This window comes from Mya arenaria, chromosome 6 (genome assembly GCF_026914265.1).
Source record: "Mya arenaria isolate MELC-2E11 chromosome 6, ASM2691426v1".
Classification (NCBI taxonomy): Eukaryota; Metazoa; Mollusca; class Bivalvia; order Myida; family Myidae; genus Mya; species Mya arenaria.
In genome coordinates, this window is record NC_069127.1 from 69,974,134 (window position 1) to 69,999,768 (window position 25,635).

General features: G+C 32.5%; 1 protein-coding gene across 4 annotated transcripts in view; it reads right to left on the reverse strand.

Moving 5' to 3' along the window:
• Window positions 1–25,635, reverse strand: part of LOC128238356 (tyrosine-protein phosphatase 10D-like) — a 76,645-nt gene that overhangs the window by 13,583 nt on the left and 37,427 nt on the right. For all 4 annotated transcript variants that reach the window (XM_052954202.1, XM_052954201.1, XM_052954203.1 and 1 more), the window contains 24 exons: window positions 25,427–25,597; window positions 24,657–24,827; window positions 23,840–23,989; window positions 20,115–20,408; window positions 18,617–18,931; window positions 18,150–18,431; window positions 17,537–17,866; window positions 16,947–17,198; window positions 16,524–16,826; window positions 10,802–11,059; window positions 9,983–10,297; window positions 8,389–8,597; window positions 6,645–6,816; window positions 6,109–6,417; window positions 5,640–5,942; window positions 4,716–4,892; window positions 4,374–4,517; window positions 3,977–4,122; window positions 3,717–3,791; window positions 2,293–2,359; window positions 1,593–1,772; window positions 886–1,026; window positions 448–574; window positions 110–177 (listed from right to left, as the gene is read on the reverse strand). In XM_052954202.1, coding sequence (XP_052810162.1) covers window positions 110–177; window positions 448–574; window positions 886–1,026; window positions 1,593–1,772; window positions 2,293–2,359; window positions 3,717–3,791; window positions 3,977–4,122; window positions 4,374–4,517; window positions 4,716–4,892; window positions 5,640–5,942; window positions 6,109–6,417; window positions 6,645–6,816; window positions 8,389–8,597; window positions 9,983–10,297; window positions 10,802–11,059; window positions 16,524–16,826; window positions 16,947–17,198; window positions 17,537–17,866; window positions 18,150–18,431; window positions 18,617–18,931; window positions 20,115–20,408; window positions 23,840–23,989; window positions 24,657–24,827; window positions 25,427–25,597 — 4,959 coding nt within the window. The remainder of the gene's footprint in view (window positions 1–109; window positions 178–447; window positions 575–885; window positions 1,027–1,592; window positions 1,773–2,292; window positions 2,360–3,716; window positions 3,792–3,976; window positions 4,123–4,373; window positions 4,518–4,715; window positions 4,893–5,639; window positions 5,943–6,108; window positions 6,418–6,644; window positions 6,817–8,388; window positions 8,598–9,982; window positions 10,298–10,801; window positions 11,060–16,523; window positions 16,827–16,946; window positions 17,199–17,536; window positions 17,867–18,149; window positions 18,432–18,616; window positions 18,932–20,114; window positions 20,409–23,839; window positions 23,990–24,656; window positions 24,828–25,426; window positions 25,598–25,635) is intronic.

Sequence of the window (25,635 nt, forward strand, 5' to 3'; positions counted from 1 at the left end):
TTTCATTCATCTTTAAACACAGTGACTTATTTTTTGAAAACAACACATAATTTGAAAATGCTTTAATGCTAAATGGAGACGAAGGAATATCTCGTAATTATTTAAATACCTGTTTCTATCGGTTGTGAGTATACGGATTCACTGCAGCCGTAGTCCGTACAAACAAAGGATTTTACTCTGAAAGAAACCCAATCGCATTTGTGAATAATGACGAACATTGCGGCATGCGACAAATTTACTTATAGAAATGTACCTGCATAGGGTTTATCATTGACGTTTGAAGCGTATGAAAGCAAAGGAATCGTCCCCGAGAATGCAAAATATGAGTATTTATTTCGTTTAAACTTATCATAAACGATATAATTAGTTTAAACTCGCATTCGCCCAGGCGGATAATTTAACGTATTGAACTGTTATAATGGCATTGAAAATTGAAAAGCTATGTACTTGAAAGAGCGTCCATCGGGTAAAGGCCCATTGCAATATTCGTTCAAAGTAGAAGAACCATGGCATGCTTCATTTCCAATAACAAATATGTTCGAACCATCTGTTGCAGAACGCTTACGCCGATTTCCTGAATAAATTTAAACATATGTTTGAGCATTGAAACTCATGATATTATTGATTAAACGAATCAATGAAAAGTTTAACTACTTCATATGTTTCATAACAGGAGGTCAAAAGAGTAATTGTCAATATATGTTTGTGTCTTGTAATGGAAAATTGAAAAAAAAAGTGTTTGCTTTTCTGAGCTTTCTATTAATACACTATGACCTTCACGTAATGGCGTTAACAACGATATCGTATTCCCAGTAGGCGTCCAGTCCATGCACATTGCATTCAGTCGCCAGCTTGTATGTTGTATATAATATTATTTTTAGTTACCGTTTGTGCATGGTGGCTTCCAATTTAGCTTTGTTACAATATATGGAGGAATATTGTTTAAGCCGTCTACTTGAAACCAGTTCTTGTACGTGTCATGGATCTTCTTTTGAAAGTCGTCCTTTTTACCAGCAAATTGTGTATCTTAAATGCAAAACAATGGAATTTGAATGTATCAAGCAATGCAAGTTTATGTTATAACGATATGCTATCTTTGCTATTAGATATGCTTATAAAGCATGGACTTGAGTTAGTTAGTGTAAAGGATTGGTTAATTTAAGAACTCATTAAAGCCAAAAAATTAACAGTCTAATTCAACTGATTTGTTACACAATTTATGTCGTTGCTCTGAACGAATAACCTGTTAGTTGCAATAAGAAGGTGGTAAAACAGACATATTAGTGAATTAGTTTTGCCAAGTCTGTATTTTAATTTTCAAACGGATCTTTTACGAATGAAGATGTTGTTCTTTAAAAAGATAATTCTTGAATGGTCTGTTCTTTTTTAGGTTTCGCTAAGGGTTTTATAACAAAAACAAACGACAGCACAAGGTAACGAAGTCGGCAGAATTTCCGTCAAAACAAATATTACAAATTTTTGGTGAACAGTTATATGTTTATGCACTTTCATTGTATCTGCGAAACAGCATATATAAAAAGCTATATCACCACAAACACATATTTATGAAAGCTTTATTGGAAACCGTAAACCTCTAGCTGCCTCATCGGCTTCTGCAACTACAATGCCCCACATAGTTGGTGGTCCGTTACTGCTATTGCAGAGAAACTGTGCAAGTGGAAGAGCTACTGCTATCTGCTTCTCATCATTGTCAACAGACACGGACGCCTTTAGCATCAATGGATTCTTGCTTTCGTCAACCTTTATCGGAGCTGTAAAAGAGTTATATGTATGTTTTCCATGCGTAATTTAAAACTGTTATAAAGTTATGATATATGATATATTAAATTGATCACTTATCTTTATCAGGCTAGTTAATATCTTACCGTTGACATATTTATATATATTATTATTATTATTTTTTGACACTGAATATACAAGCATAAACAATAAATACGTAATTTCAAACAATGAGTTTGACTTTTCTTAATAATTTACAAAAACATCAGTTGTTACATGTACATGTAAATTAAATTAGTGTTTCATTGGTTGGTTGTTTGGTTTCATTGTTTGATGAACTAGATCCATCTAAGGGAATAAATCTGTACACAATTATTTAGTTAACTCGTTCTTGACGTGTCGGCCTAATGGCCTTTTTCAAAGGATTAGAAAAAATGTAACATTTATTAACTTTGCATTTCAAACAAAAAAAATGCAATGGAACACTCCAAATATACATAATAGCTCTTACTCAGAATCGAACTCAGGTATACTTATAAAGACATGTTTTACCTCCAGGATTCACAGTAATCTCTTTATGGACAGGTGCACCAGGCCCTACACTTGTACGAGCTTGTATCTGTGATGGCATATACTAGTAATTTAAGTTAAGTTTGTTAAACGATTTAATGCAGTGAAAATAAAAAACAAAAAAAGAAATCAGATATACATCGAGCTACAAGTAGAAATTCATATAAAACCAAACTCTAGTTGCATCATCGAGACATACGTAAGACAAAAATATAATTTGTAATTTAATGCGTACTTTTCACGTTCTTTGGCACGATGTTGCGCGATAATATATATAGGATATTTATTGATTTTAGAGTAAGATCGTATTCTATTTCATGAGTGGTCAAAATTAACAAAATTTCTGTTTCTTTTATGCTTATTTTTGGACATTTATTAGAACTTTTGTTATTTATTTTTCTAAATATCCCCGTTTTGAAAAAGAGGTTTTCTACGCCGCTACTCGTGGGACGCCCCTCACTCAAAATTATAGCTGATGACGCATCTATCTTTTTTCTGTTCCAGTTCGTGGACAAAAAGTTTTCCGATATTTTCTTTTATAGTTAATAACTAACTTGTTTGTAGTGCAAACGTTTTATGAGCAGTAATAAATGAACCTTTATAAATGCATGTTTGTTCCAAATAATAACAGTTGGTGCAAGAAAGCACTTTTCAGATAAACAGGGCATGAATACATACCGAATAACCTTGCGCCATTTATTGAATGAAAATATGAAAGGTCGAACATAATAGCAAATTAATTGCGGATAGTCATTGGATTAAAACATGTGTATTTAGTTTTAGAGTTTGCTTCATGAAACATGTATAATTCCAGGTAAAAAGTGAAGACCACGCTTGGTTGTTGGCAATTCTTAGGCGTGTTTGGAAAACAAATCATCAGTTAATCTGTTTATTGTTGAGTTAATTTTCCGGGAAGTTCGCATAACGTTTTACCACGACAAAGAGTTCAAAATATATGTGAACGCTGATATAACATCGTATTTATGTTTTAGTAGTTGTTTTCATCTGTAATGTGTTGTATGAAAGCAAATGTTCGAACATTCAGATTCAAAGTTCAAGAAAACGTTTGAAAAGAGGATTTTTATATTCATTTTAAACAATATGTTGTTTATTTCCAAATATATCTTTATTTGAACTAATGCAACATTTTTTATAATATCCATTTTATTTGTTTGGCAACATTTACTTGCTCAAAAGTGGCGTGTTTAGTTTTGATCAAGAGGAAGTACCTACAATGGATTTTAAAAGTAGTTTTAAAGTTGATAGGTTCAAACTTTAGTTTGCAGTAATTATACCAAATAAATATTTTCACTTTTGTTATTTCACTGAAAAAAACCTCCTTATTTCACCAAAAAGCATGAACGAAAGCTTTGTATTATGAGGAAAGAATGCTAAATCAAACATACCGACACATTGTAGCTACCAATTACATCGTGTAATACCGTCTTGCTCCTTGTGTTTGGACCAACAGTTACCTCTATCTGAAACAATATGAAATGATGTGTGCTTTGCACGATTACCAACTTTTTTTTATTACAAATCCCGGTCAATACTTTTACAAAACAATCACTGCCTTACAGTTGTCGAGCAAGTTTTTCTGGGTAAAAGCTTATATAGGAAGAGTGAATAGTATTTATTCGTTTATAATATGCAAACGTTTACTTACCTTTTCACTTTGATAGTGAATAACAAATCCTGTTATGACGCCGTTTAAATCCCGTTCTGCAGGCTCAGTCCAGTCAATACGAAAGTTCCTTTCCTCCAACACGTCCTCTTCCGGTTTTACATCGAAATGCGCTACAGGTCCAGGAACTACGATGTTTATAAATAAAAATTCCATTCACGATTTATATGTTTGCTATGCAGATACAGATTACTTAAGCCTTAACTATTTATCATATAGCTATTTTATCAACATACTACGTTACACACACAAGCGAGACCGCACACACGCATACTGGTACATATTCCATATTATGATATAAACAATAACATGTTGAGGACTTATCTGTATGAATGTATATTTTCACAAATACACACCGTCGTCAACATAAAAACCTCACCTGCCTCGGCAGTTCGAAATGTTTGCTTTTCTGAGCTTTTTATTAATTCACCATAACCTTCATCAAACGTAATGGCGTCAACAACGATATCGTATTCCCAGTAGGCGTCCAGTCCATGCACATTGCATTCGGTCGCCAGCTTGTCTGTAATATATAAAAATGAGCTTGATATGCATTTTATACATTTTCCCGCAGTCAATATTTAATATTATACTACATTTGAATAACACGTAGAAGTTGATTTAATTGTCCCTTCTAATACACTTCATTTTTATTTACTTTCTAGATCGCTACTTTAAATGTGATCACATAACGTGTGTTTATATAAAGATTGAAACTCACCAGTCCAATTAGCAACATCAGTTGTGCATGTCTCAATACTGATGGTACTATTAACTGAATCGTTTATATGAACCATATATTTAGTTGGACCATTAAAATCGGCAGCCTTCTTCCATTCAATCAGGAGAGATGACGAGGTTTTATCTCTTGTGGAAACGTTGGTTGGTTTGTCTGGATCTTTAAAATATCAATAATAATAATATTTAAAATAAATCATCCAAATAAGGATGATGCTTTGTTGGAAAAAATACATATTTGCATGGAAAAGCAACTTCAGGAACTATGTCAAATTTTGGAAGTTTCGCTATATAACCATTTGTAAGAACAAAAAAACAAAACCATATATACATGTTTGTAAGTAAGGGAATTGAGCATGGCTTACAAAACAAATCTTCATCAACAGGTATTCAATAATACAATGGAAACTAAAGCGACAATCCCAGTCATAGATAATTCAAAAGTAAACCCTGTTAAGAGGTACAAGGTAAGGGTCATAACTTGTTAGCATCCAAACGAAAGACTCCTCTACCAATAAACATACATTGTTTGATTAAATGTTTCTGACCATCAGTTGAACAAAAAAATAATTGGGGCTTTTTTTTAGTATGTTTTCAAAAGAATAATAATTTGATTTCAATTAATGCTACAAAGCTGAAAAAACCCCATATGAAACGAGAAATGCATTTTGTTTTATAACTTTGAATTGCAGCCAACATGCGTTTGAATGCAAATTGTTATTCAAATTTCTTATACGTATTACTGTCCAAACGCAAAACATCCTACACTTTCAATCACATTTAAACTTATACAAAAACGAAACACTATGGTATGCTGGAGATGAGTATACATGTTACATGGATTTTAAATTACAAGTTTTGTCCCTTCAAAATCCATATGTATTTTGAGGATATTCCATAAACTTACAGTCAATTTTCGTCCTGAACGAAACATTCGATGATTCGCCATCACCTGCGCTGTTTAATGCATATACTTCAACCTTATAGTTTCTGTATGGGAGTAAATCATATATGGACATTGACTCGTTGGCTACATCTATTTCGTACGTTTTAGAATACGAATTTTCTTCTTGTCCGTGTGATAACCACTGTTTAATGTTAACTGAATAGCCTGTAATTATTCCATTTCCAAAACAAGGCTCCGTCCATGACAAGCCGACACTTTTTGAAGAAACATCTTGGTACCGAAGTTGTTGCACTGATCCGGAGTCTATTAAAAGAGAAATTAAATGATTATTCAGAACTTGTTAAGTAACGAAATTTGCTTTTCCTACTGACTTCTTCAACCAGGTTGACTATCGTTTGTGTTTGAATTTCAGTTTACAACTTAACCGAATCTTATTCAACTGCTTATCAAATGTTAAATCTATACATACTCGTTTCCTTTGTCATAACTGATATTATATCAGACGGTTTTCCTGTGGCAATTGCGTTAGTTGCTTCTACTGTAAGATTGTATTGCCAAAATGGATACAGATCGTTCTGACTGAACTTTGTTACCGGATCTAATTCGACACCATAACTATGCCTTTGCAGAGCGCCAAAACCTCCGCAATCGTGTTCATAGTAAGTAGCCTTAACAGTGTAATTTATCACTTTGCCATTGCGTTCCTCAGGAGGATTCCATTGAAGCGTGAACGAGTCGTGGGTCGTGCTTGCATTGAGTTCGACTGGCTTACCGGGAACTTTTAGTGAATAGAAAAGAAGTTGTATACACTGATTTTTCATAGTTGTGTGTTAGAGGTAAACATATGACTGCATATAAATAAATAAGTCGTACAATGCAATAATTCAAAATCGAAATAATTATTTTGTGCAATAAAAATAAAACATCGCACTATATACTACATATAATTTGGCATATTTTTTATTCAATTGTTGCAAGATACGTGTGGTCGTAGTTAAGCTGTACCGTCTTCAAGTGTCTCAAACGTAATTGTCGAAACACTCCCTGGTTTAGTCGTGTAAATAACAACATGCGCTGAGTAATCTCGGAACGGGTGAAGCTGCTCGATGTTCCAAGAGAAAGTCGTGTTTGCTTTAGAAAACATCTCATAATAAAAATTGGTACACGTGTCTGGAACCTAAAAATCATATTTGACAACTTTATATTATCACTTTATATTAAAAGACATGTATTTCACAACAAAAAAGGCATTCAACATCAGTCAAATCATTCATGGTACTTACAGACTGAAGATACGTTTTTTTCATGGTTATGTATAGCACAAACGAGGGACATTTAATATTTAATAATATCGACCCTTTTATTGTCGGACAGTTTTTACTGTAATACATGTATAATCTTCTATGAAAACAATCATGAATGTATCACGAGATAACAAAAGATTGGATATCAAGTAATCATTTGTCTAAACATATCGGTGAACAATCACGGGGACAATGCGATTTTGTCATTTTCATGTAGTAAGTATAGCGTCATACGTTTTTGTATTTTTTTGTTAAATCATATGTCTTGTCACGGGAGGAAATATGACTGAAACATAAACATTTACTAAAATTTGATTCGCCTAATTTGAATGATTTGAGCTTTCTGAAATGGATTTTTTTGGCTTAAATTGGTTATGCACTGTTGGATGCGATCATCCTTTATATTCGTCTGGTACATGTCATTAATAAGAACAACACATAAATATGTCAATACGACTTTACGTTCTCATAAATTTGGTAAGGTAAAGTATTTTTTTTCAATAAGTATAAAATTGACGATTTTCCCGGTGTAGAAAATGTAAGGATATTTCCTTTTTGTTTCGTTCTTGTACAGTAAATGGATTTCCGATATATATAAAGGTAACTTGGTAAACTATTTTTCATCTTGTTTCAAATCTCTGGGTTGCTGAACCAGTTTAAATTTGCTTTCTTTGTTTAAACAAGAAATACATCAAAAACATAACTTAGTGGTAATTGAGTGGATCTACAAAAGCCGTCCGAAATTCCTCACTCATAGGAAAAGATTGGTAGTTTACATTATTAAAAGAGAGTTCGAGAAGCTGGTAGCAATTCCAAATTAGTTTGACAATTAATTACATAATATAACGTATCATCTTATTGAACGCATCTCGTTGTTGATGTGGTCAGGTACAATCAGTGAAATAATAGTGAAGATACAAATTATGCCGAAAGAAAGTAGTTTTTTTAATCAAGTTCCTATTTACATTGTTAGCCTCGTTTGTTTATTATATACTTATTTTTTTGTTTTGTTGCTGTTGGCTGATAATGTGCAAACCACTTAATAATGTTTTTTGATAAAAGGTGAATGTCAGAACTGCATTCAAAACCAGCAACACATTAACTGTGAAATCCAATAGCAATTATTCAGCTATTAAAATATAGTGTTAATTGGATAAATGGGTTTCACCAAATTTAAGTACATTCTTAGCAAAATGTTTAGTTTGTTAGAAGTACTGCTTTCATAGATATACAAGTTCTTTGAAATATCATGAATGTTAATGTTATCAAATGTCTATTCGATTTCAACAAAATAGAAACATATCCAACTCAATTTCACAAGACATAGGGATTTTTTAACTTTTAACTTTTACTAAAAGCCTACAAATATCTTAATAATTAACATACTGCTGTATTTTCAAATGAATGTTAATTTCATCGTTTTACTAATATGCAAAACAGCGTACCGAATCTGAAACATTTGGCGAAGATCCTTCACAATCCTTACACTCGTACGTCATCCATTGCTCACATGTGGTTGTTTCATTTTGTTGTTTCATGACCCAAATATCATATCTTCTAAGAATACCATTTCTTTCCGTCGGCTCTTGCAACTCAATTTTAGTTGTCGTTGAGGTCAAATCTGTGTTTTCTAGGGTCTCTGGGATTCCAGGAGCTGAAAGGTAATCTGTATGTTAATATGTTTTTGTCTGCCAGATATAAGTAGTAGTTACATATTCAGAACGTTGATTTTGATCGAACGAAGGCCAAAGCATTGTATACTGGTTAAATTATTATATGATTGAACTCCCGCCATATTGGTCAACACAACACATGTTTAAAAACAAAATATTCATTTTAAACGCCTTCTAGAAAATATATTCCATGTACGAGAGCCATTCAAAAAACATGAATATTTGTGCGAAAAACTACAGAACAAGCTCAGTAGCAAAATGTTAAAACATAAACAGGTTTATTGGTACTGGGTTAACGCCAAAGACATATAACATTATAACAAACAATCACAAACAAGAAACATTGACGAACAGCACAAATCTCCACAAACAGCACATTGCATACATACTTTATATAAAAAATAGGTATGTTTATCAAGGATTGTTAGGAATACTTTATTTATAACTTATTATGATATTCACGACTTCATAAACTATTTTGTAAAAACATAAACTAAGGTATTATTTTAAAGAACCTTCAATAAAAATAGACAAAAATGCTTTTACCAATTGGTTATTTCATGATATTTTTAACAATAAAATGCTAAGACTGAGTGAATGTTTAAAATAGGTTTTTAGGTAGACGTTTAGTAACATATATACATGCGTATGATGCTCCTAAACTTTACGACTAAAAGCATGTATGTTCAAATGCTCAAACGTAGGAATAATAAACAAATTTAATAAAAACTGTCTGTAAATCAGGCTTGTCTTACCGTATTGAGTGATAGAAAAGGATGACGTCGAAATATGTACTGACAAACAAATGCTAAATGTATTTTTCATAAGTGTTCCGTTCCACTGAAGTATTCCAATCAACTAACAAAGAGTGGATGTGTGGGAGGTTAGGTTTTCCGAATAAGTTATAATAATACATTTAGTGAGCGTTGTCATCTGCCATTTCCTTTGCCCAAAATCTACGTTATTACTCAAATACATATTATTATTTTTTTAAACTTACGGCAACTGCTAGTAAATTACTAAATTTTGACTTTCTTAACGAAGAACCTACGTTAACTAATAAACTTATTAAGGTTTAATCTGCTAGCTTATAAGGAAGAATATGATTATGCATTTTCAGTAGAATAGGACGTTAATTCCATAAAATGATCATTGAAAATGTATCACAATTACCATGTTTTGACAGATTCGCAAACAATGAGTAAAAAAATCAGCTTGAAAAAATCCCCAACCCAAGAACCATTGAAAACGAGGTTGCAATCAAATGTTAAAGGTTTTAAACTTACAAAGTGAATATGCTATTAAAAAACAACAACAAACCATTGATATCAAATATCAGAAACATGCTCATGCAGCACTCTCGTACCTTCTTCAAATGTGCTGCTAGAAATCTCTTTAAAAACACTTGTTGCTTGAAGAGTAGCGTTATCATAGTTTGTTATATATGCCGTTATCGTAACATTGCAAAATGTCCCTGGATCAAGATTTGAAGCAGTAGCTGATAGCAACTGGGTAATTTGAGTCTGATCTTTAACGATACTTGTGCCAATATTTGGGCTTTCACAGTTCCATCGTATTTCGTATCCATCCGTGTGTGCTATCGGTTTCTCCCAGACAACAGTGAGAGTTGAGTTGGTTACCGCATGAATGCCTATTTTATCCACCTCCACTGGATTAGGCTCTGAAATGTTGTCATAAAAATGAGAAATAAAACCTAGACCCGATGACATTTAATTGAATAGGTATTACATATTTAACAAAAAAGGGTCCAAAGCAAATGTTGTTGTTTTTCTAAAATATCATTGTTTACATTTTTAAGTTTATAACGCAGGCAATTAAAACACAAAACAGTCTTAAACTTTAAAGTCCAGGCATGCATATTTTTGTGTGCATGTGTCTTTGTCTTTTATGGTTATAGACGTGTCATAATTCTCTGAAACATTTACACATATTGCAACGATTAATTTATTGGTAAAAACCCTCAGAGCAAGCATCGTGCTTTCTCAAATAGTTCATCAGACTCATTTTTTTTATCTGATAATGGAATAATTGGATATATAAAGAACGTGCCATGTTTGTTTTTGTGGTTCTTGTCTTAATTTTTGGGGCGATTCTTCTTTTTGACTTAATGACGATACGTGGAAGGCGAAAGGAAAAAGCTATTAACAAACACTATTTTACTTACTAGTAAATGTCTTGATTTCTTTAAACCCTTCACTTTCAATTTCATTCCAAACTGTATAAACTTTCAGGGAATAATTTTGACCAGCATGTAGGTTAGAAACAATAATGATTCCAGGCGTGTCAAGATCAATCTCATAGCAACTCGATGAATTCAATTTTATGCAGTACTTGTCAAATGCTAGATCACTGTTTCCAGTCACATTTAACTCAATCCTAGTTTCCTCTACAGATTTCAAATCAACACTTGGAGGATGGGGAGCTGAAATATAAATGTCATTCAAATAAGATATGTAATAAGTGTTGTGCCAAGCTATTTAGTTCGAGTGAGAGTTGTTTCGTTGGTAGAAATTAGTACTAGTGACCTTTATCATGGGTCCCCTCTCACATTCATTTTGTTGCAAGTACAATAATCACCTTAACATAAAATGTTACAAAAGAGAGTTATTTAAGGAACCTTACGAGTCTTTATCATTATATATAATACCTTAGATAAAAGCGTCCCTTCTTTGTGTATATAAAGTTGATCGGTCAGTATATTACTGTATTATAATAAAAATGCAGTTTTTATGACGACAACGGCTAATATCATATTTTGGCCGGTCCGGACATCGCCAAAAATATAATATTGACCGCTGACGTCATATTACATGGACCGCTGACGTTATAAAACTGGTCAGTGCGCCTTGATTTTTCACAAACTAAGGAGAAAATAATTCTGAAGTAAACATTATAAGCTTTGTTCAATGAAACACACCAAAAGCGTTTTAAAAAGATTAAGTGGTAAAATATATTAACTAAGGCGCTGCCTCTACGGGCTTGAAGTGTTATTGCCGGACACTTTAAGTTTACTTAATGACTAAGTTAAACATACTAGGAGCAAAAGGGAAACGTTTTTTGTATATGTTAATGAAACTTTTTAAATAACAAGCAGTTCTGTTGCTGTTAGCAATTTATTTAGTATATACACAACCAACTACAATAATGTAGTAGTGTATACAGTATATATAATGCATTACGATAAAATTTAAAATTTAAGTTTGGAGTTGTTCTTCTTATTTAAGTTAAATAAAGCTACTATGCATTTGAGATCAAGTACAAAAACACATTTGAAGAATATTTTTCAAACAGAAAATAAACAAAAATGATCACATACCAATAATGTTTCACTGAAGTATACTACAATCAGGGGTATAGCTATCACTATAATTGAATGGGCAAAATTCTATCTAAATATGATGGTAAAACATGGCAAAACATTTACTCATTTACTAATAACTATCAAACAAAACTCCAAAACCAAAAACATTGTTGAATTATTGATTGTACATGCAGCTCCAGCAAATTGTCTGCAAAACATCTCAGTGAGAATACAGAATAAATTCTGGTTTGTTTGTTACAGAAAAATACCCCCCCCCCCCTCAAAAAAAAGAAAGTTGCAATTTGTTAATGATGAACAAATGTGTTGTTTAGATTTTAAGGGCAAATACAAATACTGCTTTCATTATAGAATTATCTAAACGATGCTTTCAATAAACTTTAAAATAATTTGTGTCATTATGTCTAATGATCAACATTATCTAAAATTCAATTAATTAATATTTTAAACAGCTTTGCTGAACTTTTAGCAATCAGGTTTACACGAAAATAGATCTGTTTTAGACCTTTTACAGTTAAAGATGCAAGTACACATGTATTTTTTACAGATCACCAACAGTGGTTTTGTTTTATGATAAAAGGGTTGTTGTCTTTTTACATCTGGTGGGAAATAAAATTGTATGAATAAAAAAAATGTTAAAATTTTCTAGACTTTTAAAGGCCCAATATGTTACGACCTCTCATAACATTTTTGACATGAAGTATATTTTAAATTAAGCATGGAAATAGTCAAACCAAATTTCCTTATCATGGGACTTTCATAAAGACCCAGGATGTTAAAGTAGTTTAAACTCATCAAGGTGCAATAACAAACAAATGACTCGTAACCATTAAATAATATTTTAACCAACAGAGTGATCTTAAAAGAAATGATAAATTGCAATTACATTCAACAGAGCTGAAAATATATTCTAAACTTAGCGCATATATAGCATATACAAAAAAGTTATCAAGTCAGTGATATTGTTGGAACACACTGTCAGCTGAGTGTACCAGCATATAGAGCAAGCCCAAATTTCCATTCCAAAACCATTTCAATATGAAAATAATTAAAACAATTAAATTGATTATATTACATTATTTATACAGAATGCCATCATAAGACTATTAAATAATTCACATATGCTAGTATGCACAAATTAATGCTACAGTTATCTTCTATTTATTTATATAGATTTATCTGAAAAAATGCTTGCAATATGTACAGTGTCAAATTATGTTAATAAAATCAGTGTTCTCAAAAGCACAATCACTGATTCTGTACTGACAGCTGGATCTTAAATATTTAACATATCAATTCAATTATATACAAATAGTGATCTTTGAATTTGATTCATTGACTGTCAAAACACCATAACTACTATATACTGAACTGATTGCTTCATGCAATAAAAGTAACCGAACAAACAAGCAAAAACTGATAGTTTCTTGTTTTAAATGCTAAATTTGGCACAAATAGTTTTGCAATTGTCTATATGTTGCTCAATTATTACATATTTGCTGTAAATGTCACATTTTGTATTATTTACACTAAACAAGGGGTGACTAACATCTGCATTCTCTTGAAATGGGATTCTGTCACTTCAAGATTTAGATGGTTTGACCACTTCAGGCTGCTGGCACATCAAGATCTGCAAATAAAATAAATGCAATGTTTTAACAGAATAATAATACTAACTACTACTGTGAAGGTACATGTGTGCAAGTTAACAATCATTTGAGGCATACATAATTCTATATGTAGTCATAAATTTGATATAGGCACATAGTGTAATTTCATGGATTCAAAGATCAAGAAAAAATGATGAAATATATTATGTTTGAATATATGGAATGAGTATTTAACTCTCCAAGGTAATTGACAACAAAGAAGCATTTTGGAGGAGTCAGAAATGCACTTGCTTAGAATCTTTTCTTACTTGAAGACATTTTCCATTCTCTGGAGACGGTATGGAATTCCAGAGAGAACTATCTTGAACAGCATTTTTGCCCATTAAGGTCCTCTAGACCTTCTGCAACCAGGTGGCTATAAAAAAAGAAACAATACATTTGTGTTTTTACAGAATGTTGAAATGTATTAAGAAGTATTGAGTTAAAGGTAAAAAACCTTGATGTTACTGACACACTTTTAATCCTATTTGCCTTGTTTCAGTCATCGAAAATAGACTTTTGGATGAACAAGCCCGAATTCTTATACTATTGCTTCAGCCTTGGTATCAACTGTTTGAACAAGCCCTGCTATATAAAATTCAGAATTTGAGCAAGCCCGAAAGACATTTTAGCAGTGCAGGGCTTGCGAGCTTGTGCTAGCCTAATTTCAACCACTGTTGGTGACATTTTAAGTTTTGTTTAACTGCTTATAGAATCAGTTCTTAATGTAATGCTCCAACAGAAGAGCAAACAAAATAGAAAAATTGACAAACACGCAGAGGTTGTTGTTTCATTAGAAAATGACATAATCTCATGGCCGCGACCGGAAATAATTTATAGCTGGCATGAAACAAAATCATTTAGGAATGAAACAAACAGAAAAGATAAACTTAAAAGAATCAAATCTGCTCAAACAATGCTTCTGTTTGGATACATTTTCATTAAGTGATTGTGAAATACTATTAAATTACCGCATGATGTCTGCTCCAATTTAAGTTTGGCTGGGTAGTCTGTCATCATCCCCTTCTCCAACCTCGCAAACAATAACAATTTTTTAAGTTACTTAAAAGATGCACTATTCTTGGTTGATGGAATTACTAAAAACTTATTCTTATAAGGACATTCACTTTTTAAAGTCTTCGAGTTGGGTTGGTGAAGCTGGCGCTTACACCTAGATTGTGTTTGATGGAGGGGGATGGATATTAAATATATGTGTGGGGGGGGGGCGCACAAGAGCTTTAAAAGGGTCTCAATGGAGCGGTTACAACTGACTAGTGCATAAATTGTTTATATAAGATCAAAAAGGCACTTGAGTATTCTATAAATACAACATACATGTATAAAATTAGGTCTAAATGAACGCTTAATAGTTTCTCTTTCTCTATCACATTTTGCAATGTTTACCTGTCAATTAAAAACAATACAGCAATAAGTACGACTAGCCCAATCACTGTTAATTTATAGCATTCAGTAATACATTCAATCTTAAAAACATCATTGTGACTCACGAATTAAAAAAAATGCAGAAAGTAACGTTTCTGGTTTGTTATTGTGTGTTATGGGTCATAATGCAGATCGTTCATAATATTTAAAATGGCCGCATGACATGAACAAATACTGTTTCACCAACTTTTAGATTTATTTAGCAGCTTAATATCCCAAACAATCGTTGTAAAACCGATACTTAACCGTTTAATTTGATGCTAACAAACAAAAAATAATAAAACCCTGAAAAATAAAAGTAGAAATGGCATTATTTACATAGTGTCAGAAGCGTTAACGAATGATGGAGAATTGGTACCCATTCAATATCGTACCGGTATTACTAGTTAGAGGAAAGTGCACTTTCCGCGGAAAGTACGAAATCGGTGAATGCTCCTGAAACGATAATTTAGTGGTGACTGGTACTAAATCTCCATTAATCTGGGAAAACCCGTACCTCGATTGGAACGCGGAGATAGATGAAACGTGAAGTTCCTAGTAAACACATTTAAAAATATGAAATTCAATAAAAAAAACATGCATCTCGGATAAACTCACCTTTACAATTAAATCAGACTCATTTGCTCTCCAAAATGGCATTAGGATTTGTTATGGCTCCATTCGTTGTTGTTTTATATTAACAAAATGGCGTCCAATGCTCGCTTGAAATCTTCATCAAGTTTATTGTAGCGTGAAATGCGGATGAATATATTCAAGTTTGATTCCAAAAGCATTTAGTTTCAGCAATACGTAGTGAATTTGTTGGATGTAATAACTGCATAAATGACAAAAACCATTTTGCTACTTACTGCAATTCACAGAATTGAAACAGGCTTTTCTATTAAATGCAGTACTATTTTTAACGCATATCCAAATATGGAAATTCCGATCCAAAAAGTACATGTACCTAGGGCGTTTCCGTACTGAATTTTCATTGGTTAACGGAGGTCAAACCCCGCCCAAAACATGTATAATTTGCTTGCCGGCATGCACGCGCATTATATAAACAATGTATGACGAGCTTTTCGGATTCTCATTTTCATGGTTCAGTGGTGCCCAAATATTTTAATGCCTATCACTCAGGCAAAAAGAAGTAGTCCCTTGCATACACGTACAGACCGTATGAGGGCTTGTACAGATAAACGCTTTGCGTTTGTCTTCAAGCCCGTATAAAGAGTTCGGTATAATATAAGAAATATAACACTTTGGGCCATATTGCATGATAAGGACCGGTCAGTCAGCCCCCGAAGGTGAATGGACCTCGCTTTATACCTATACATATTCAGGGGCTGACTGGCCGGTCCTTATAATGTCATATGACCCTCAGTGATGTTATATTTCTTAAACATATCATTGTTATTCATATTCTTGACATAGTTTAGGTATAGTGTAAAATACTGCAGGCAATAAGGTGTTATCATCATGTATACGTTTACCTGTATGCATGTAATATATCGATGATGCCATGCTTCCTACGTCGCTGGTCAAAGCGGTTTTAGCAGTAATGCTGTAATTTGTTGCTGCTGATAAATTCTCAACAGATAAAAGCTTCGTTACATTTAAGTCAGCATTACAATATGTGTTGGTAACAGCATTGGTTATGCATGTCAAATTTGAAACCCCACAGACAGTAATACTCAAATTGTAGAATCGCTGATCTGGCACCGTGACCTTAACTTTGAAGCTCATCTCTTTTATATATTCCACCGGAAATTGAAGGAACGAAGGTGTTGAAGGCACTAAAATTATGAATGGCATTATTATGTAGTCTTATTATAAAGCATTAAAACCATATTTATAAAAGAGACACACGATATTCATACGATTAACCACCTATTGCTTTATGTTATAATACTTACAAGTGAAGATGGTTTCTGAATAATTCTCGCTTGAAATGAAACCATCTACTTCAGTGAATATGTCGAGATCATATTGGTAACCCGAAAGAAGGTTTTCAAACCTGTAAGAAAGGTTAGATCGCGGTACTTTGAAGGAAGTTCCGTTAACACCGATTATATTCCACCAGAGAAAGTGTGTTGGCATCTCGTTAAGACCCACAACAAAACCAATCGATGAAATATTTTCGACAAAGAAATCTGGTAGGACAGGCACTATCAAATAAGCGTAAATAAACATTGATTAGAAAGTATAAAACATAATATAATAATAAGGGTTTCGCATTTTAAATTCAAGTATACTATGAGACATGAAATAGGTTAATCATTTAATTAAATTTTAGCAATTTTAATATACTAGGAAAAATGTAAATACAATTTTGTTAAAGGTGTAATAATCTTCAATAAAATTATACGAGTAACGGAGATTAAGAAAATATACGATGAATAACAAATAACTTCATGGTTCAATATTGCGTATTGTTTTGTATTTTTGCAATTTTTTCAGGCAATGGACATTCTTAATTTTGAGTACTATTTTAAAGATCGTATACCTGTGTACGAGGACAAATCTTGTGATTCAAGGCTTGGTAATCCATTAAATCTAGAATAAAGATGTAATGGGTAAAATGTTCCGGACGTTAGGTTTTTTATTGTTATTTTCGTTGAGAAATTTAAGGTTCGTTGGAAGGTGCAGTTATCTCCGCTTTGCTCACAAGAAACATTTGAAGGGCCATCGAGGGTAACACGCGCTGCATCTGAACTGTTAATTATCAAAGAATAATAATCAAAACGCTCTTCTTCATCTTCCAGTATGAATAGCATGATCTCACTTTCTGTCACATTTGCCTTCATCAGGTGACCACTGCTTGATTGTCGAGGTCCTGCAAATATAAGATGGTCAGCTATATTATAACACATGTAAAAACGTGTATTCGTTATATAATGATATCATGTGTAATCCAATTATAAAGAGTAATTGTATATTACTTTACATCACTTTTTAATTTCTTTTTATCATTATTATTATTATTATTATTATTATTATTATTTATTATTATTATTATTATTATTATTATTATTATTATTATTATTATTATTATTATTATTACTTTAAGGAAAGTTAAACATGGAGCATTGTGTACATATTATAATCAATAAATTTACTTGTATTAAATGTTTTGTTGAACATATCGCTGGATTGCATTGGAACATGTGTCTGGACCTGAACCAGGTAAAACGTTGAAGAAGTGATATTTGTTGATATCTGCATTGATTTTACATCAGAGTGACGAGTGTCTTCAGCTACCCATTCCCCTGTTTTAAAGTTGGTCACAGACACACTCCAATAAGAGAATCTTTTGTTGCTGTTATTTTCGAAGGAAACGTTAAAGCTGTCATGGGTAATACTACCAAGAGGAATTTCAATATCAGCAGGCAGTTCAGGAACTAAATCACATATGAGAAAAAATCAAATTAATAATCGTTTTGGAAAATAGTAACTTCGATTATATCGTCAATAAATTTCTAGAAAATGTTTTTATTTTTTCTCCAAAGGAAAAAAAAACAAACTTTTTTTCTTTTACATAATTATTGTTCTTGGGTGTAATAAATGTATAAATTGAACAAGTTACCTGTGTATATGACGAAGCGCTGGAAGCCATTGCTTCTTATATCTTTTGTGTTGAACTTAATTTGAGCAAATATTTGTATCTCATAAGAACTGCCTGAATTGAGTTCCAAAATGTTAAAATGGGACTCATTTCGAAGTATCGAACATGTTGCTTTGTCTGTGGTTTTTGATAAACAGTTTGCTGAAAACTTAGCATCCGTTGTATTAATTTCAACACTAAACGTTTTAAATGGATCGACAATTGTGTCATTGTTTTGGAAAGAAAACGAACTGATAGTAATAGCACATAAACTCCAATTTGCTTCCATGACGGGTCCTGAAAAAATATATGTGTTGATATTTGTATTTGAATATGTTACTGGTGTCATATAATGGTAAATTTTGTTTTAAGTTGCATGAATACATATCCCATCTAATCTTTATTGTTCTTATGCTTAACAAAGGAAATTGCCGAGGATCGCCTTTTAAGCCTTCATTGCAAAACATATGGGTATAATAATTCGACGAAGCTCTTCAAATACTAAACAAACGAATTCATGATCGAGCGGATACAGCGATTTCTATACATGACGATGAAAACGACAATGAAAGCTGTACCACTGCTTCCATATCATCTTTATTTTGAATATTAGAGCGGGTTAAACGTGCGCTTTGACATTTATTAAGTTTAGTTTTGACAAATACGCTCCATTTGAACCCTGTTTGATACTGGTATATCCTTTAAATTGCTAAACACGAAAGCATCATCGAGTTATTTTGAAAAGTAGAAAAAACTGCTGACTTTCTCTTGGTCGTTTTTAACTTAACTCGTGACCATAGCAAAAAAAAATCAATGACACTCATGGAATAAAGTACGATCCTACATCTATACCGTCGGTTGGCCTGCATCGGATTAATACACAGTCTGTATCTGAATGATTGATGTTAATTTGTCATCCCTTGGTAAAATCGTCGATATAAAACGCTGCTTCCGCTTGTTGATTCAATTCGTTTGTTCAGAATTTTCTTGGAAAAGTTAATATGAGTTTAAAAGTGAACAAAAGTAAATTGCGAATGTCAACATACAAAATCGGGAACAGGGTAAGCGCGGTTAAAAAACGAACTAGTTTACTTATTGTCAGAACACCTTGGACACAAACAGGAGGTCCAACGTCTTTTGTGTTTTCCGAATTTTAAGTCATTTTAGAAACATAGGATAAAAAAACTGAGAGAAGCTTACACGTGTGGCCTCCGGGTAGGCGTATTTATATTGCGAGAAAGTGATATAACTTACTTACCAGGTGAAAATATCCTTCTAAAACACCGCCATTTCATACCGCATCACACATTTCCCTCACTTAAAATTCGGAAAACACAAAACACGTTGGACCCCCTACACAAAGATATGATTCCGTGTATGACATTGAAGTTCTTATTGCAGCTCGAACATGGCCCAATAGAAATAGAATATGTTCGTGCATTGATCACGAAAGAAAGGGGATATATACATATCAACTTACTTGTTACACCGTGAAAAGTTTTCTTATTTATGCTTGGAATAGAGTCTTTTGTGGCAAAAATGTCTATTTGGTATATTTCTCCTGATTTTAAATTATCTAATGTATAGATAAAATTGTTCGCTCTGGTGAAATTCCATTCCCTTGCACTGTTATCGATGCGCACTTTATAGCCATCGAATATATCTTCGTCGATCGAAGAAGCAGAACAAGTTATCTGTATTAAATCAGGAACAGGTCCATCTTCTGGATTTTCACTTACATGGCATTTTAAGTCTGTAAGGCTTATATTTAGACCTGAAATATAAGTACAAATGTCGTATGTTATCATAGTAAGTTTTACAATGATTATATCCGTATATTACTAATACTTAACTGATATTGAAATCGCATAAATAAGGCCATCATTTTTTTATAATGTGGTTTACGGGAGCGCCGACCCTATTTTTTGCTAAAACCCCCCAAAAAAAGTTCAATCGTTATCTTTTATTTTTATTCTGGCCGCCGACTGTCATTATTTCCTGACTTCGAAAAAAAACATTGATGACGTCAGACGATTCGGAGACGATTTGTCAAATTTTATACTATTCCGCGTCTATAACGGTTATTTTAATTGGATGTTCACTGCGCTTAGATATGATGTAAGCCAAACAGAATCATGGTAATTGCGTCGTCATAGACCTACCAAACAAGATGTCGGCATTGATGTTAGCAACAATACGATAAATGTGTTATTAAACATTTTAAATTGATTCTAATTGTCAAAACCACTTCGAAATCGTTGGTACGCAAAGAAAAATTAACGTTATCAGTTGGTGAAGTTGTGGAAGAATTTAATGCTCAGTTAAAAAGTAAAACGTTAAAATAAAGAAAGTACTTGTCGAGAAACTGACAGACGGTTTGCGGATGGAGTTTTCAACAGATTGTTCTCATCTGAGAGGGACAAGACGTTCGAACACATCAATGTTGCAAGTATGTCCCTTATTAGCTCAAGCTTGGGGCATACTAATGTTTAAAGTGGTCTTAACATTGCTTTATGTGCATGTAGATAGGGTTCAACTGAAAAAACAACAACAATTGAGCATCAGCATTTTGCAGAAACGTTATTCTTGGTCCATATGAAATATATATTTCAATAAGGTACTCATTGCCGAAAGTAATGCATAACTGAAATGATAATGGACAATAATTCGGCAATGACAGTTAAATTTTAAAACATGTCAAAATACTGTACTGATTTACTAAAACTTTATTTCTGATATTCTACAGAAACATTTTGTGCACCTATCTATAAAGGATAATATAGATTCCAGTTTTATTTTTCATTTATGTGCATCTTTAAATGATGTTTCAGCCAAGGTCAAGGCATTCATTATGTGCCGGGAGTGGGGTAAACGTAGGATTGTGTAAGGCCCAGCAAAATTGACATCATCTGAGGATCAGTCAGTCACCGGAGTTGAGAAAGAGCTTCTTTACAAATGCGGGGATCAGCTCTTCCACGCAAGGACTTACAGGTACCAAATCATTGTCAAGGAAGGCTTGTCATGCAGTACTTAATAGGCATCTTATTAAGAAGGTCAGCGCTCCTCCCTTTTTCTACCCTTTTTCTTACCTATTGTATACCTCCTATTTCCTTTTCTTAAAGCCAAATTACCGATGAACAGGTCAGTGATGTTTGTTATAAGCTAACATTTTTATACAGGTTACAACGCTACGTTTTAGTAAATTCAGTAAATTCAAACACTACCGAGCTGTCGAGTGATATTATTGCAATAAAACTATCAACAACTTTTAAACTGTCATAATGCGCTAAATTCATCAAAATGCTACTAAACAAGGTCAATGGCAATTATAAGTGAATGCTACCAAACAAGGTCTATGGCAAAAATAATTTAATGCTACCAAACAATGCCTATGGCAATACTAATTGAATGCTACCAAACAAGGTCTATGACAATAATAATTGAATGCTACTAAACAAGGTCTATGACAATAACAACTGAATGCTACCAAACAAGATCTAGGACAATAATAATTGACTGCTACTAAACAAGGTCTAGGACTATAATAAATATATGCTTCCAAACAATGCCTATGACAATAATAATTGAATGCTACTTAACATGCCTATGACAATATTAATTGAATGCTACCAACCAAGGTCTATGACAATAATAATTGAATGCTACCAAACAAGGTCTATAACAATAATAATGGAATGCTACCAAACATGGTCTATGGCAATAATAATTGAATGCTACCAAACAAGGTCTAAGACAATAATAATTGAATGCTACCAAACAAGGTATATGACAATAAAAATTGAATGCTACCAAACTAGATCTATGACAATAATAATTGAATAATACAAAACAAGGTCAATTACAATAATAATTGAATGCTACCAAACAAGGTCTATGACAATAATAAATGAATGTTACAAAACAAGTTCTATGACAATAATAAATGAATGCTACCAAACAAGGTCAATGACAATAATGATTGAAGTTTACCAAACAAGGTCTATGACAATAATGATTAAATGTTACCAAACAAGGTTTATGACAATAATAATTGAATGCTACCAAACAAGGTCTATGACAATAATAATTGAACGCTACCAAACAAGATCTATGACAATAATAATTGAATGCTACCAAACAAGATCTATGACAATAATAATTGAATGCTACCAACCAAGGTCTATAACAATAATTATTGAATGCTACCAAACAAGGTTTATGACAATAATAATTGAATGCTACCAAACAAGATCTATGGCAATACTAATTGAATGTTACCAAACAAGGTCTATGACACTAATAATTGAATGTTACCAAACAAGTTCTATGGCAATACTAATTGAATGCTACCAAACAAGGTCTATGACAATAATAATTGAACGCTACCAAACAAGATCTATGACAATAATAATTGAATGCTACCAAACAAGATCTATGACAATAATAATTGAATGCTACCAAACAAGATCTATGACAATAATAATTGAATGCTACCAAACAAGATCTATGACAATAATAATTGAATGCTACCAAACAAGGTCTATAACAATAATAATTGAATGCTACCAAACAAGATCTATAACAATACTAATTGAATGCTACCAAACAAGGTCTATGACAATAATAATTGAATGCTACCAAACAAGGTCTATGACAATAATAATTGAATGCTACCAAACAAGGTCTATGACAATAATAATTGAACGTTACCAAACAAGATCTATGACAATAATAATTGAATGCTACCAAACAAGATCTATGACAATAATAATTGAATGCTACCAAACAAGGTCTATGACAATAATAATTGAACGCTACCAAACAAGATCTATGACAATAATAATTGAATGCTACCAAACAAGATCTATGACAATAATAATTGAATGCTACCAAACAAGATCTATGACAATAATAATTGAATGCTACCAAACAAGATATGACAATAATAATTGAATGCTACCAAACAAGGTCCATGAAAAACTTTTAATTTTGCCGTAAAAACTGTATGGGATTGCTGTAAAGTTGATGCAAAACTATCTTTTTTTCTACTTTGTTTCGTCAAAAAGGCTCATATATCTTACTACCTTCAAAAAATCATGACCGGAAAGCGTTCAGTTAGAATCAGCGGTATGATAAAAACACCGAAAACTACTTATATGTGTGATTTCGTTTACATTGAATGAAAATCAAAATGTTCTAACTTACCCGCAATACAAGCGTCGTTGTAAAAATAAGGAAATGTCTTATTGCATAGGCACCTGTTGCCCCTATCCGCCTCTTCCCTGCATACTGCATGATCAGTGATGCATGGATTGTCCCCATCAATTGGTGTGCATGATTCATTAAACTGTATTTCTACATATTAAAGAAAACATCTGTTAGATACAGAAATAATCATACATAAAAGCTTTTATTAATAATAAGATGGAAAAAACATAATGTAAACGTAAAGGTGAAAAAAACGACGGGAGACAGAAATAACTGATGCATGCATTCTCTTTTTATGGGTATAGAAACAAAATAGCAACACATGAATAAATGAGTTATAATTATTCGCAATATATTATGTGTGGCCTGTTGGCCGGGTCCACACGTCTATAAATGTTAATGACTTCTCATTTTCAGTATCGATACTAAAAAAACCCATAATTTGTATGATATAATTTATTTACAACTATGCTTATGCTACATATAAAAAGCAATTAATGTGGTTTTAATATTTCCATTAACACCATTATAACACATAACACATGACATTAACATTAACCGTGTACAAATGTTAACTTTTATAATCACACCCAATAAAAGCGAGGTCCAATTTCGGTTAACACAATTATTGGAGATAACATTTAAATCCAAATGGTTAATAAAGGCAACTCTTCATTGTAAACAAACAACGAATGAATGAACAGTAAAATTAAATTTGAATTTTAAACTTGATTAGCATTGCCAATATTTTAGAATGAATATGCAAAATCTTAATTGAACAGTGATGAATACAAATTAATGAACTAAGACCGACCTTTAATCACACACGTTGGAACCGTAGTCCAAGTTTTGTTTGCTTGGCAGGTGATAGTTCCATTACCGCTTAAGTTATACCCAGTGTTGCAAGAAACTGTCTCAGTCGAATTAAATTCTGTGGTGGCGTTACCAGAAACAGAGCCATGTGAAATTGTAGGTGTGTTGCAAACTGTAGTAAAATAAAATTATTTTTACCTAGTTAACGTTTAGACGAATATGCGATCCTTAAATTTATCATGAATCAGAAAAGTATATTCTGAATTGATTTGTTGCTAGTTTGATATGATCAAACTGCTGTATTATTCAGTTATTAAATGCACTAATTTGGGTCACATTAGCTTGAGTAAACGAACGAACATTTTAGAAACTTAATCGACGTAGGCTCATTATAATTCCAGTAAATATTTTGTTTAGTATATCGTTCACAATCGTTTGAAGCAAATATACAGTGAAAATTAGGCGAAGTTCAGATATGGCATGCGTAGCATAATCTTTCAATGTATATTACGGAAAAAACATGTCTTCTTTCTGAATTTAACGTCGTAGTCCAAACAAACTGTTTTTATTACAGTTTACGCCATTACTGGAGATAACATTTAAATCCAAATGGTCAATTAAGGCAACTTTCAAATGTATAAAACAATAAATGTATAATCGGTAATATTAAATTTGAATTTTAAACTTAATTAACCTTGCCAATATATTAGAATGAATACGTTAAATCTTAATTGAACAATGATGAATACAAAATAATGAACTAAGACCGACCTTTGATCACACACGTTGGAACCGACGTCCAAGTTTTGTTTGCTTGGCAGATGATAGTTCCATCACCGCTTAAGTTATACCCAGTGTTGCAAGAAACTGTCTCAGTCGAATTAAATTCTGTGGTGGCGTTACCAGAAACAGAGCCATGTGAAATTGTGGGTGTGTTGCAAACTGAAATAAAATAAAATTATTTTTACCTAGTTAACGTT